This window comes from Peromyscus californicus, unplaced genomic scaffold (genome assembly GCF_007827085.1).
Source record: "Peromyscus californicus insignis strain IS unplaced genomic scaffold, ASM782708v3 Scaffold_1__1_contigs__length_55948999, whole genome shotgun sequence".
Classification (NCBI taxonomy): domain Eukaryota; kingdom Metazoa; phylum Chordata; class Mammalia; order Rodentia; family Cricetidae; genus Peromyscus; species Peromyscus californicus.
The window spans coordinates 35,335,839-35,349,667 of record NW_026294492.1 but is presented as its reverse complement, the minus strand read 5'-3'; the positions used below and the strand labels follow the sequence as shown (position 1 = coordinate 35,349,667).

The 13,829-nt window shown below is 45.2% G+C and overlaps 1 protein-coding gene across 1 annotated transcript in view; it reads right to left on the bottom strand.

Moving 5' to 3' along the window:
- Positions 1–572: 572 nt before the first annotated feature.
- The window catches only part of Camkmt (calmodulin-lysine N-methyltransferase), a 372,402-nt gene continuing 359,145 nt past the window's right edge, over positions 573–13,829 (bottom strand). The window contains exons 10-11 of the mRNA XM_052746461.1: positions 6,800–6,931; positions 573–1,123 (exon numbers count right to left, since the gene is read on the bottom strand). Coding sequence (XP_052602421.1) covers positions 1,046–1,123; positions 6,800–6,931 — 210 coding nt within the window. The 3' untranslated portion in view covers positions 573–1,045. The remainder of the gene's footprint in view (positions 1,124–6,799; positions 6,932–13,829) is intronic.

The following is a 13,829-nucleotide window of genomic DNA, read 5'->3' as shown; positions in this document are numbered from 1 at the left end:
GCATCATCCTGGGTATCGCCTACTCAATGTTTACTGTACACTCAAGTCTCTGAAACTAACAATATATACTTATTTTAAATAAGATAATTGTGTGATTGAGTTTTGGTTTTTTTTTTTAAACTCCCCCTGGTTGCAATCTAGTTTATCTACCACTTATTCAAAATTTCTCTGGAAGAGACCTATTTTGAAAGAGACTCGGAGAACAGCAGCAGTTAAGATTTAAGCCCGGATAAAGGCTCACTTTTCATTCATAGTCAGAGCCTAAATGTGCTCTTCTTGTACCTAAACAGATAATAAGCACTGAGCACACTCCCCCTCCTTGACACAGCACACTGAGACTAATCACACATAATTGGAGAGGAGGAGCCGAGGGCTGGGCACGCTATTGTGTCCAGAGGACAAACGGTCAGTTTATGAGGCTTTGGGCTGATGTAGTCATTTCTTATACATCTATAGGGAAAAAAAACATTCTGTTCAAAAAGAAAAAAATAATGAGAGAGAGAGAGAGAGAGAGAGAGAGAGACAGAGACAGAGATGATAGACTGAAGCAATGAATTGGGACATCAGAAAGATGGGGTTTATTTATTTATTTACTTAACCAGAAAAGAAGGGTGACGTTTTCTGTGTTTACAGATTTAGACTACCATTACCAAACGGAACAAAGACAATTTAAAAAGGGGGGGGGAGGTGGGAACCATCAAAAGAAAATCTGCTTTAGAGAGAAAAATATTTAGATTGCTCACAAGTCCAATTCTGATCTCAGATAGGCTGCTGACACACGGAAACACACAAAGGTTTGGTGCAGAAGAGCAACAAGCTGCTTAGAAGACGAAAAGGTTTAGGAGCTGGCGGGGCCGCCCAGGAGTGATGTGTGTGTGTGTGTGTGTGTGTGTGTGTGTGTGTGTGTGTGTGTGTGTGTCTAGTCCCAGAACCAAGATTTGGAATGTGAAAAAGTAGGTGGGGCTCTGAGTCTCAGGGGACCCGTGGCAGACTTCTCTTCTTGTGAAAATAATTTTCCGTACATCTGATTTTTTTTCTCTGTCTTCTATCTCGTTTTGGTTAAAATAAGCAGAAGGGGGTAATGGAGATTTTCTTCATATATGTCCGAGTTTTCTTTTTTCAACTGAAAATAAGAGAAATACAAGGTAAGAGGAGTCAAGTGAGGAATTTTTATAAATTGATAATGCTAATTCAAACATGATGATGATTTTAACCTAAATATATAATTCTTGAAAAATCAATCACATAAGAGCAACTCAACATGGTTGGTGATAGTACTGCCATGATGACGATATTAGAATAGGAATCTGAGGTTTTGTTTAATTTTGTTTTAGGAAAGGATTGGGTGATGTTTTCATAAGTACCCAAACTACACCGTGCCTGAGGGAAAGGTGCGGGTACCTTCATCTTTCCTAGAATAGCACTGGGCAGGTGTCTACATCAGCCTGGTTCTCGATACACTAGTCAGTGCTACATCACTCTAGGCAGGCAAGAACGTTGGATGGACTGGAGACCATGGTAACATCTGGGCACTGGGACAGGTTTGTGGGGCCTCAGACATTTCAAAGGCTGTCGGGGTCCTCCTTGGGGGTGGGGTGGGGGCGATAACAGCAATGAGTAATTCAGGATACTACCGTCATTCCCAGGAACATATTCCAACAGAACACCAACCCCTGATGGTGCTAAGATGAATTTCTGAGGATCTTTTGTGATACAATTTTAAATTCCAACCAATCTCCGTACTAAAGCACACATTCTGGTAAATGAGGGGGAGCACACTTTATCCCCTCATTTGGCTAAAATAAATCTGACAGCCACATTTATATTTGTTCTAGCAAATAGCAGTTTGTTTCCTCCTCCTCCTTTGTGTGTGTGTGTGTGGGGGGGGCAGGGTTTCTCTGTGTAGCCCTGGCTGTCCTGAAACTTGTTCTGTAGACCAGGCTGGCCTGGAATTCAGAGATCCACCTGCCTCTGCCTCCTGAGTGCTGGGATCAAAGGTACACCACCATCCCTGGCTAGTTTGTTACTTCTAAACACAATAGATTATGAGTTGGTATTTTTGAGCCAATTGTTATTTTATTTTTAATTTATAAAGAATCAGAAATCTCTCTTTTCACTATACTGGAAAGCAATTCTTTTATTACCTCAAATCAATCACCACTACCTACCTTAAAACATCCCATGAACGGCTCTACTATTACATTCTGCTGGGTTGGTCTGTTAGGGATATGTTCACTTGTACCTCCCTTCTAAATCCTACTCCAAAATGGTGACACGTCTTCACTATTAAGGACAAGAGCCACCTTCTCTGCTGGAACCTAAAGCTAATCTCATCTCCTTTCTAAGCTAAGAACAGGTGGTGGGGTGCTCACTGATGTGACTTCCTTTTGCTTTCTTAGATGCCGACTCACAAATGACTAGTTGTCCCCTTAGAAGGGAGCTTGAAGAACTGTTTGTCACCAATGTATCAACGGTGTTCATCACTCTCTGGTCTGATCATCACCACCATCATCACGATTTGTGAAACTGGCTTCACCAACTCCGATGCCCATGCCCTCTCACTGTACATACCTTAGCCACGCATCGCCCTAGCAACAGAACGCACACATGGAAACATTGCACCGAGAGGAGAGGGGGCCATGATAGCTAAATCTTTCCTCAGGGACTGGGGATAAGGGAAAGTTGAGTACTCCGAGCAAGTCAGCTGACCTCCTCACTGACAAGGCACTAATATACACAGCCTCAAATGAGCTCTTTATAAAGTCCCTGAGGTAATATATGGGATAAATAATTCTTCTGTAAATATGGTCTAGGAATCACTTTTAACTTGAATTCTGTGCTGACCTCTGGAGGCCAAAGCAGAGGTTTGGCTGCTAGAAGGGGCCAGGGGGCCAGCCTGGTCCTTCCTTTGAGTCTTTCTGGAAATTGGGGGTTGAGGGTGGGTGTGGGACTCCCCATCTCACAAACAGTACTGTAACACCCACCCTGTTATCCCTGAACCAAGTAAATCTGTTACAGGAGAGTCCTTGAACACACACAAAGCTGTTAGGAAATACTGGCTTGGATTGGGGGGAATGTTATAAGGCTGAAGAATAATTCCATTTACCCAGGCTGTACTTCTTTGCTCAATTAATAATTATAATTTTAAGGAGTAAGAAAGCACCTTGAAAAAAAAAGGAACAAAAAAGCAAATTGTGAATAAAACAATTTTTCAATTTCATAGGTTAAAACAGGGTCTTTGAGGACTGCACTAAATTATAGAGCTGTTATTAGCAGCATTGTGCACTACTTCATAATTGGATGTAACACACTCAGCCTTACCACAGCAGGTACAGCAGAGGGAGTGGAGTTCAGACTGTTTACCCTTTACAGTATCCACAATTATCCACAGCACACCACACAGATTACAAGCACCAGCCACTTGTGAATAGATAAGCGGAAGTGCAATATGGCCGTGCATTTCACACAATGTACCGACTTCACGGCGCAAGCTTTTTTTTTTTTTTTTTTTTTTTTCTTTCTTTTTCCTTTTTCTTCCTGGGCTAAGTACAGTACAAACATGTAGAGGATAAAATCTCCAGTGGTTTTGCCAAAGTCCAAAAACATGGCTCGCAACATTCAATTTCGAGAGCATATTCGAGCGGTTTCACCGGCTCATTTCAAGGCAGCGCTCGATCTGAAGGGAGGCTCTCCCTGGCTAAACCGCTCGCTCTCCCAGCAAGCTTGTGTCTTAGAGGGTTGCACCACACCATGGGGGTAGTATGTTTGAGTCTCAGCCTGAAGGGACCAGGACGAGGCTGAGGAGGAGAGAGAAGGGTTTTATCTTATTTATTTTTCCTTCCTGTTGCCCGGACAAACAGAAAGGCACGATTGTGGCCGCCTGGGTCCTGAGCACGCCGCCGGCTGCACCGTGTGGGCTTAACAAAAGCGCGGGCAGAAAGTGCAGAATGGCACCGTTTTGATTACAGGCTTGCTTTTTAACGGAAATAAAATTTCACAGTTAACAATGAGAGGTGAAAAGTTTAAGAGGCAAAAGCTGTTCCTCCTGATCGCTGACTGTTAATCAGCTTCATGGGTGGTTGCCTAAATCTGTAGATTTTTTTTTTTTTTAACCTCGCACTACTGCCAAGATTGTAACTAATTTTTCCCCCTGTTGTAAGAGGAGGGGTGAAAAACTCGGCATAGAAGGCAGCTGTGTATGAGTGACGTGAGGTACTAACGCAGAGGGCAAAATTAAAATTCATGAATCTCTTCACAACCATTTGTGTAACAAGATTAAGACGGGACAGCGGAAAAGAGCGGCATTATCAGGCGTCTTACAGTCCTCCAGCTGCTTACCGCTCTATTCCAACACAGTAGGGCTAAGAGGATAACACGCAGCCCGAAGGGAACCGCGGCTCCTCCGATGGGGAGCAGGCGCGGCCCGGGGACGGTGGGCTTTGGCCAGAGACGCAGGGGGAAGAAAGCTGATTGCCGCTCAGGATGGGAAACTTTTAAGCCCTGGCTATTAGCAGGGCGGCCAACAAAAGCCGCCAGGGAGGAGGTTTCCGCACCCGAGCCGGCCCTCAGCTTCCTGGAGCTGCGTGAAGGTGGCAGGCACAGGGCATTGCCTTTGGCCTCAAGGCTGGGGTTGAGATGCCTGGGCTCGGTGAGCCGGCACAGGGGCGTCCCCTACTCACTCCACCTGGCCGGCTGGTGTGTGTGTGTGTGTGTGTGTGTGTGTGTGTGTGTGTGTGTGTGTGTGTGTGTGTGTATCTGCTGAAAAAGGGACACAAGGGATGAGCATCCTTGTGCTAGAAGCAGGATGTCAAACTAATTGAATCAGCTCTCATTAAACACACACACACACACACACACACACACACACACACACACACACACACGGAGTCCTATTTATTTATTATACCTTTGACCCAGGACTGCATAGTACGGCCCCTGAGTTCTACTTCCTGCAAAAACATTCATGCAGGTTCACCCCACAGCCACAAGGAAGACTATTTGTGAGCCCATTGTTAGCAAGGGGAGGGATTTGACTTGTAAGGAAACCTAAGGCCACTTAATTATTTAAAGGGATGTATTTATGTTTGGGCCAGTTAGTCAGTCAGTGGTGCCCTCCCGAGGACTACCTGGGCACAGTACACAATAGAGATGCTAGAAACATGTTCAGAGGTTTTTCTGAATGTGCTGTGCTTAGCAGCATAGGGCGCAGCCCTGGAAACCAGAGGAGGGGCTGCCATCCACTAGAGTCTGGCACTCAGGTTCTAGACAAAGGAGAGGTACCAAGGACTCAGGGGCCTTGCTTGTCCCATCGTACTTCAGATGTTTCAGAGAGGAGACAAGGGGTCTCAGGGGACAGTGCCAAACATCTCTGCTGGTGGAAAGACCCACACCTTCGATCTCCTAAGCTGTCACTGAGAAACTAAAAGCATCTCTGGTTCTAAGGGGCAAGTTGATGTCACGACATCAAAGCGGCGTCAGCTGATCCTTGTAGCTCCAACCTGACCCTGGAGAGAAGGCCACCCCATTCCTTTGGTTGAAGGCACTCAGGAGGCCAGGAGAGACACTCTCCCCATTGGGTACCCCCCCCCCAGAGCTCTTCCTTTTGTTCTGGGGACAGGGTAAGGGAGGAGACATCATTCTGGAGAAGCAGGTAAGATGTGAATAACTTGTCACTGGGTTCCTATTTTCTGATTGCAAGCCATGGGTCTGATTCTGCCAGTGAGAGGATGCCATTAACTTTCAGTTGTCCAAGCATCGTCCACTCCCACCCCCACCCATAGGCTACAGGGAGCCCTAGAGACACAGAGAAGGCAACCCATTTCAGGGAAGTGAGAATAAGGGGCCGTTCTCTTGCTTGGAAGATCGGACCCGTTTTGCATATAAGTTTTCAGGAGCCAACCCATTTCGACAATATATCACCAGTCTGAGCAATAAAGAATGCTATTCACATTGTCTCGGGAGAAAATTAAGGTCAGGTTTTTCCTTTTCTGCAGTCACGGCTTGTGAAAGCATGCCAAGTCAGGGTCTCTCACCATGGGCAGATGAGCTCAGCAAAGGGAGATTTCTGCAAGCCACAAAATTACCCAAGAAATCTGCATTAGGCTAGTCCCTGTGACAGGCACCAGCCCACATGAGAATCCTAAAAACTTTTCCATGAAATACTCGCCTCTTGGTGTCCTATATTGCCCTATGCCCATAAATAATAAAAAGGCTGATAACACTGCTTTATGTAAGCAGGCTTAGAAATCACTCTCAGATAAGTGCTTTTGACCTAAATCTTGTAGCGCCTCATCCTGACATCTAACCTCACAACTGTGAAATTCTGTATGAGATTTAACAGTCTCAAACTGTCAACTGACCCAGCCATAAAGCAAGCAGAGATAAAGATTTACAGTCCAACATGATACAATTAGACATTCACCTTCTATTTATTTCAGCACAGCTAAGCGTTTAACCTACTTAAAAGCCGAAGGTTTTTCATTAGAACACAAATGCATTTTGTCATTCATTCTAAGCCGCCTCCTCTTGCATCTTGCAAATTAGTCCATTATGAATGAAAAAGATTAGTTTGTTTCAGAGAAAGGGGTAAACAGGCATGGTTTCTGTAAAATCCTCCTAGACACGCAAAGATAAAAGATGACTTTACCACACAAAATAATCAGATTCAAATAGCTGTGCGGGCGCAACTCACCTAAAGAGTACTTTAATCAAATATTTAGGTTACCTGCCAAAACGACCATGATCTCTTCAAAAATGCAAGGCGGATTAAAGTGTTATCTAGCACAAGCAGAAAACTAACCTTGGAGTGGAAGTTTGAAATGTGTTCATCATAATTTTCATGTCTTTGGAGAGAGAAACCGGCTTTCTCAGCTAGATTGCAAAACTGGTTGAATGTATTCCCTCGGCGTGGGGCAAATACCATTGCTTTCCCCTAGAACGTTAGAAAAAGGAATTCACACAGTTTAAAACTGGAAGGCAACCAAACACAGCAGACATGAAGTCAAAGCATTCATCTCCTCTAAGGTACAGAAACTTAACTGTTCTGGAAACATTTAAGCAGGCAGGAAGGACACTCATAGGGAGAATCATTCAAGGGCAGATAAAGAAAAGAATATCTCACACTCAAATGGCCGTGCTATATTGTATTATTTCCAAATAATGCATTTGTAATAAACATAACGTGGTTGGGAGCTGCCATTCTAGACAATGTATCCTGTATCAGGTCTAGAAGTTTATGACATGGAAATTAGAGTCTGGGGTGGTTCCCATCGCCTGTGACTTCTTCATACCTACCAACACAGTTCCAGAGCGCATGATAACCGATGTCTCTACAGTTAGTTTATTACACCCTGAAGATTAGGTGCCAAGCTACTCTCCATAGATGAGTGGCCACAATACATGCTGGAGCGTTCTTAAATTTCAGCCCTGTCCCTAGCCTTTTTCTGTGACTTTCCTGGTCTGGGACAAGGTTCCAAAATTTAGGTTCCCATCTTCAATGAATCCCTCAGAAAGGTCCACTGTAACAGGGCAACTCTACAGTAATCAAATGAAAGTGGTACCACGTACGTAGTAGGAAGGCATTTCTAAACAGCCACACAATCTGAAGACAACTGGGGCCCTGAGGAGGACCTGAGTAAAATGTCCACTGGACTTCAGAAGGCCAGTGTGACAAGACATTTCACAATGACCCTTCACTAATAACTGGGTGCGTGTGGACTCCCTCTTCCCCTGACATGTATACAGAATGACCAGGTTTCCCAATCTTATTTTTCTCCCCATTAAACAAAAACAGATACCTATATGCTTCTGTTAATTCCATGCTTATAGCTGTCATCGAAATGCCACCCTGAGGGAATTATGAGATATATTCCAGTTCCTTTTGTTGTTGTTTGTTTGCTTGTAGCAGGATCTTGTTATGTAGCCCAGGCTAGCCCCGAATTTGCGTCCCTCCTGCCTCCACTTTCTGAGGTTTGCGGTTGCAGGCATGAGTTACCATGCCTAACTTATTCAGGTTTATTATGACAGAAAGTTTTCACTCATACCTACCAGATATTTATTGGTACGGAAGTGTGTCAGACAATGGGCTCATCATCTACACAGACATCATCTCTAGTCTCCGACCTGTAAAAGCATCCTCAGGTCCGTTTTACAGGGATGCTCAGAAAGTTGGATAACTGGCCAAGAGGACACAAGCCAGACTTGATTAGAAGCCCATCATCCTGACTTCAACATGGGTGCCCTTCTCTTTATCCCTCTGTCTCCCTATTAGCCACGGTGATGGCAGTGACCACTACCACTGAACTGGTTGCTTCACGAATGCTCTTTAGTCCCTTGGATGCTGTTCTCCACTACCTTGTAGATGAGACATTGCACTTTACAGAGGAGTAAACCGGCAGGGGAAGGTTTGAAAAACAGTAGGAACCATGGGGCGGAAAGAATCCTGAACTTAAACACGGATCCTCACCATCAAACGGCTGCGGCATCTTAGGACGACCAGAACCACACCATCCAACCAAGGGCTGGAAGGGATGTTGGCGATGGTGTCGTCTGATCCCCTGATTCTGCACACAAGGACCTGCAGCCCCCACCCCCCGCCCAGCTGACCCGCTGAGTTTACTGGTCCATCTGATGGGAAGAACCAAGCCGCATGGCTTTGTTTGTTTGTTTGTTTGTTTGTTTGTTTGTTTGTTTGTTTTCCTTCCAGCAAGCTGTGAGGCTCAAGTGGAGTGAATGTAAAAACATGATTTGAAAAGCAAGGTGATTGATATGTAAGATCAGAAAAACTCTGTGTTACTCAACCGTGCTGCAAGAATCCTCACCCCCACCCCGTCCACCTGTAAGAGAACACACCGATCCATTGCTCTGGGCACAAGTGTGTTTCACACTGTGTTTACACAGACATACATACACACCCCCAGGCACATAATTACAGTGGCACCAATCACGCCACTATACTTAAGGTTCTGTCAGCTTTTCCAATATTAATTGCTATTTTCAGGCAGTTTTCAAACTTAGCAGCAAAAATTCATTTTTATGTGAAACGAGATATAATACACGGTCTCAGCGGGAGAACATGAGTCTTCTTTTTTTTTTTTAAGAAAAAAAAAAAGAAGGAAATATCAGTAGGGTCATTTCAGTCATTTCAAAGGACTGGTTGCCATTCTGGAGTTTTGAATAATGGAAGTTGTTTGCACCTACAAAGATTGCCACACAGTTACAATTGAGGAGTTGATTCTTTACAGCTATTATCCAAGCTATATATCATAGCGTTTCAGGGTGACAGGATTCTTGGTTGGGCTGATGTTTGCATTCACAAAGTGCATGCTTCCCACATCCCACTCACTAGTGGGCTGGGAGTGGGTGGTTAGGCTAAGAAGCGTTTTCTGACTAAACATCGTCCCTCTGCTTAGGGCTCAGTTTACCATCTATCACTAACAAATATATCCAGAATAGTAGCAAGCACGCCCCCTTCCCCTCGCAAGTCTCTCCACTACTGTTACAGCCCCCGTTGGTTCTCAGTACTTATCATCACAGACACACGCTACATCCTTGTTTGCTATTGCCTGGCTCCCCTGGCTAGATTGCACACTCCATGACAACAGGGTCTTCCAATCCAATGCTCTATGCACCGCACTTCCTCCATGCCTAGCAGGTAGTAGGGACTCAGTCAATATTTGTAGAGAGAATAAACTAAATCCAGGTGCTGAATAATCCAAAAAAAACACCGGTCTTTGAGAATTTGAAAGCCACATTCTATCGCTTATTCTTTTGAAGAGATTTTCTGCAAGGGGCTTTTACAGAAGCCAGTTCTAGGGAGGGATTGCAGAGGGCACCCATCTGCCCAACCCAGCACCCCCAGCAAGAGCAGGAGGGAATAGCAGTGTTGGTACAGAATTAGTTATGAGCTTTAAACTGTGTTTCATTTTGTTGAATATCGATATTTTGAGACGTGAATTAATGTTTTGGAGGGTGATAGTACACCACCCATCCATTCAAAGACAGATACAGAGCCCCATCGGGTTGCCAGTCTCTGCCCCATGCCGTAATGGGTGGTTTTCCAGGCACCCTGCCTCCCAGTGTCCCCAGAGGAGCAGAGCATGTCTGTGGAGGAGGACAACAACAGCCTTACAATTTAGGCTGCAAAAGAAAAAAAATCAAAACAAGAAAAACAATATAGATTTCAAATTAGCACATTACCTTAGGAAAATTATTTTCAATTTACCAAAGTGCAACTTTCTAAGCATTCAGCCACAGAGTCATTTTTAAAACTCAGAATGAACACTCAATTGAATGTAAAATTGGGCTGATGGGCAGAAATCCGAGGGAATTCACTTATCCCTGGAGAGACAGGGAGAGAAGTTCCATTCAGCAACAAAGCCACTGTTTACAGTGTGAGCACCACTGTTGTTACTTTGCTAGGCTGCTCCATACTCAGGTATTAAAGGGTCATACTTGTGGGAAAATAAGGGTGCTTCAGCTTTATTTAGGAAAGGAATGTGCCATGCCGCTGAAATGCCTTCGCCTCCTCCCTCTTCCAGGCAACCAATTATTAAATACCGATTACATGTTCAAGCTTATGCTTATTTTTGGTTTGTTTACCTGGCTTCTGAGATGCAGCCTTCACCCACTTCTTCTCCGGCCTCTCTCTCTCTCACTCTCTCTCTCCTCCTCCTCCGTTCCCGGCTTCTCCTCCTCCACTAGCTCTTTGTCAGAGGCTCCCCGGCTTCTGTCTACTTTTTCTTCGTGTTCTGTATAATTCTAGGCAATTGAGCCAAAGTCCACAGCTTCAACTATCACTTAAGTGTCAATAATTTCCGAGTATGTAAGTGTGGCATTCCCCTTTGCGAAGGGTCCACACCCATCGTTCCGGGTGCCCACTCAACTCAGCATGTGGGTATTCTGAAAATATCCTTAACCCATTCTGTCTGAAGGGGAACGTAACCCTTGGCTCCAAACCTGACCATTCTCAGAGCACTAGCCATCACAGCCCACCCTCTCACATTCATGCCCAGATACACAGAGCCGAAGACCTGTGTGGTGCGGTTTGTTCCCAAACTCGTTCCCAGCTGGAAACCTGGGAGCCAGAGCATCACCACTGGTTTCTTTTCTTTTCTCTTTTTCTTCCACTTTCCCTCTCTTCTCTTCTCCTCCCTTTTCTTCACAGGGTCTCACACAGCTCATGTTGGTTTCAACCCCCACCTCATCCCCTTGTGTTCACTTTCCAGAGGCCTGTGCCACCACACCTGGTAAGGCGCTGTCTTTCAGAACCTCAAAGCTCCGTCCCCCGACCTTCAAGTGTGTTCTGAACTGCTTGAGGGGGACCTGAAGGGATAAAAGGAGGCCAGGGCTGGGAGCACAGTGTTTTCACAACCTAGTTTACACTTGGTTGTTTCATTTTGGTGCTCGCTCTGGAACCCAGGGCTTTGTGAACGGCGTGTGCTCTGGCACTGAGCTACACCTGACCTTACTTTTGTCTCTTTAACTGGGATGCCGGCTAGACAGTTTGACCAAAAAGTCTCTCCAACTAAACAGGGATTGGAAACTCCCGAGATGGGTCCTGACTTCTTGGGATGGCAGACAAAGCCCCCATATGACCTGACTCACAGCATATCTACAAGTGTCTCTCCCCTACTCACCTGGTCCTCTAGTCAAACTGACCTAATTACAGCTGATGTGTTCTTTCACGCATCCCCTTGCCATTAAACTTGCAAACACTCCCCCGGGCTACAGTGCCTCTCCTACCTCACTTTTTCTGTCTGCCTGGTAAACTCTTACTCATCCCTCGACACCCAGGTCAGACACCCTTGATGCCTTTTCTGACGTTCTCTGTCCCTCCCCAAGCGGTCATTTCCACTCCCTTCCTCCGTGGGTCGCCACAGCTTTGCTCCCTCTTCACATACCATCTTGCAGCAGCTTGCTTCCTTGGGGTAGGGTTATATTGTTTTTTACTCCATCCTCTGTTCCCAGCTCCATGATGAGCATCCAAGAGACATGAAGAAAGTGAGCATCCATTCCATACTTTCTTCTTCAGTGTCATTAGCACTTAGATAGATGATTCCAGGTAGAACTTGGTCCATGCTAGACCCTGAGGAACTTGGCTTTTCTCAAACAGTCCTTGACTGCAATCAGGCCCCTTGGCAGTATCTGAGTGGCCTTGCCACTGTGCATTAAACACTCAGTGGCTCTTGATAAGGCCCTGTTTCTTCATCACAAAATGGTACCCCAAAGCAACTCTTTAGCTTCATTTCCGGCCTCTGCCTGAGCTCCAAAGTAGACAGACACACTCAAGGCAGAGCACAGTGTAGACAAACAGCATGCTTTCCCATACTTCCTGTGTGAGCATCCTTGTTCCCTCCATAGACGCTACTTCTCTCCCTCCCTTTGAGGTACAGCGCATCCTTCTGATACCTCTGGAGTTGCATACAAATGCCTCTTAGGTGAATCTTCCAAGGCCTCCAGTCACCCTGTGCTTTCTCCTGGCATCTCTCTCCTGGCCATGCTGTGTTATAATTGCCAGAGGCTCCTGTGTGACTCTGCTCTGTTATCGTGCCTTACAGGGTTCCTCACTCTCTGTCACATCTCCACGCTCCGGAGCTCAGTGCCAGGCAGACCACGGTTACTTAGCAAGTATCTGATGAAATGAAACCATCTGTCCAACCTGTGGCCCATGGTCTGCATTCGGCAGCTTGTGGCCCAGGATGGCTTTGAATGCAGCCCATCACAAAAACCCATAAACTTAAGGAAAATATTATGAGGCTTTTTTGAGGTGGAGGACTTGATGGTGCAGCTTGTTAGTGTAAATTTTGTAGAAGAATACTTCATGTTGCAATGTCAAAAGATATCAAGTAAGCATTTTTGGGTAGAACAATAGAAAAGGTCAGCCACCATTATGGAGTATTTCCTGTATACTAGTGTTTTGTTATATAGTCTAGACAGGCCTTGAACTTACCAGCTGTCCAGGCTACCTGGATATACCTGTATTCTATTGAAGACAGAAATTCAAAAGCTTCATACAACTGTTAAGAACCACACCAGGCTGTATTTTGCACGGACCTCTGTGGGTGCAGTACATCTCTACAAATAGATCTTCAATTCTTGGGTGCCCCAGAATCTATCTACCTCATATCTTGGTTCTCCTCAAAGAGCACACAGTACTGCATACGTACTTGGGTACTGAAACAGTACCCAAAGCCCTTAGAAAAGAACTTCCCAGGGCTGGATTTGTGTTCCGAGGGCCTTAAAACCTTCTAGAAGCTTCTAGAAGCTCTCTATTGCTACATTCCATTTCTACCAGCAGGTCAGCAAGGGATGGCTGAACAGCTTTTCACCAAGAGCTGCTGGGCCTTGGACCTGGCCAGCAGGCAGGAACCCAAGTGGTTTTCACCACGGCTTCAGTCACTCAGACATAGCAATTTCCCTGAGGTAAACAAACAAACAAACAAACAAACAAACAAGAGCGGTTTGTTCCGATGTAAACAGAGGTGTTAGATTGAACAAAAAGATGAGGAAGTCACTCAATAAAAAGAAATTGCTCTTCTAAAATGGGGACTGGTGGTTTTCAACTGCAGCGCTTCCTGGACATAGGCAGGGCTTCCAGGATCTCGTGACTGCGAGGGCCTGGTTTTGAAGGAGGTTATATTAATTTCACAGCGACAGGTAAAGGATTATTTTTCATTATTATTTTTATTATTATTACTATTACTGTTGTTATTGTGTGTGCACTCCAGCACATTTGTGCGAGTGCACGTGTTGGAGTCAGGAGATGGCGTTCTGGTGTTCTCTTTCCATGGTGGTTCCAGGGGTTTGAACTCAGGTCAGTAGGCTTGCAC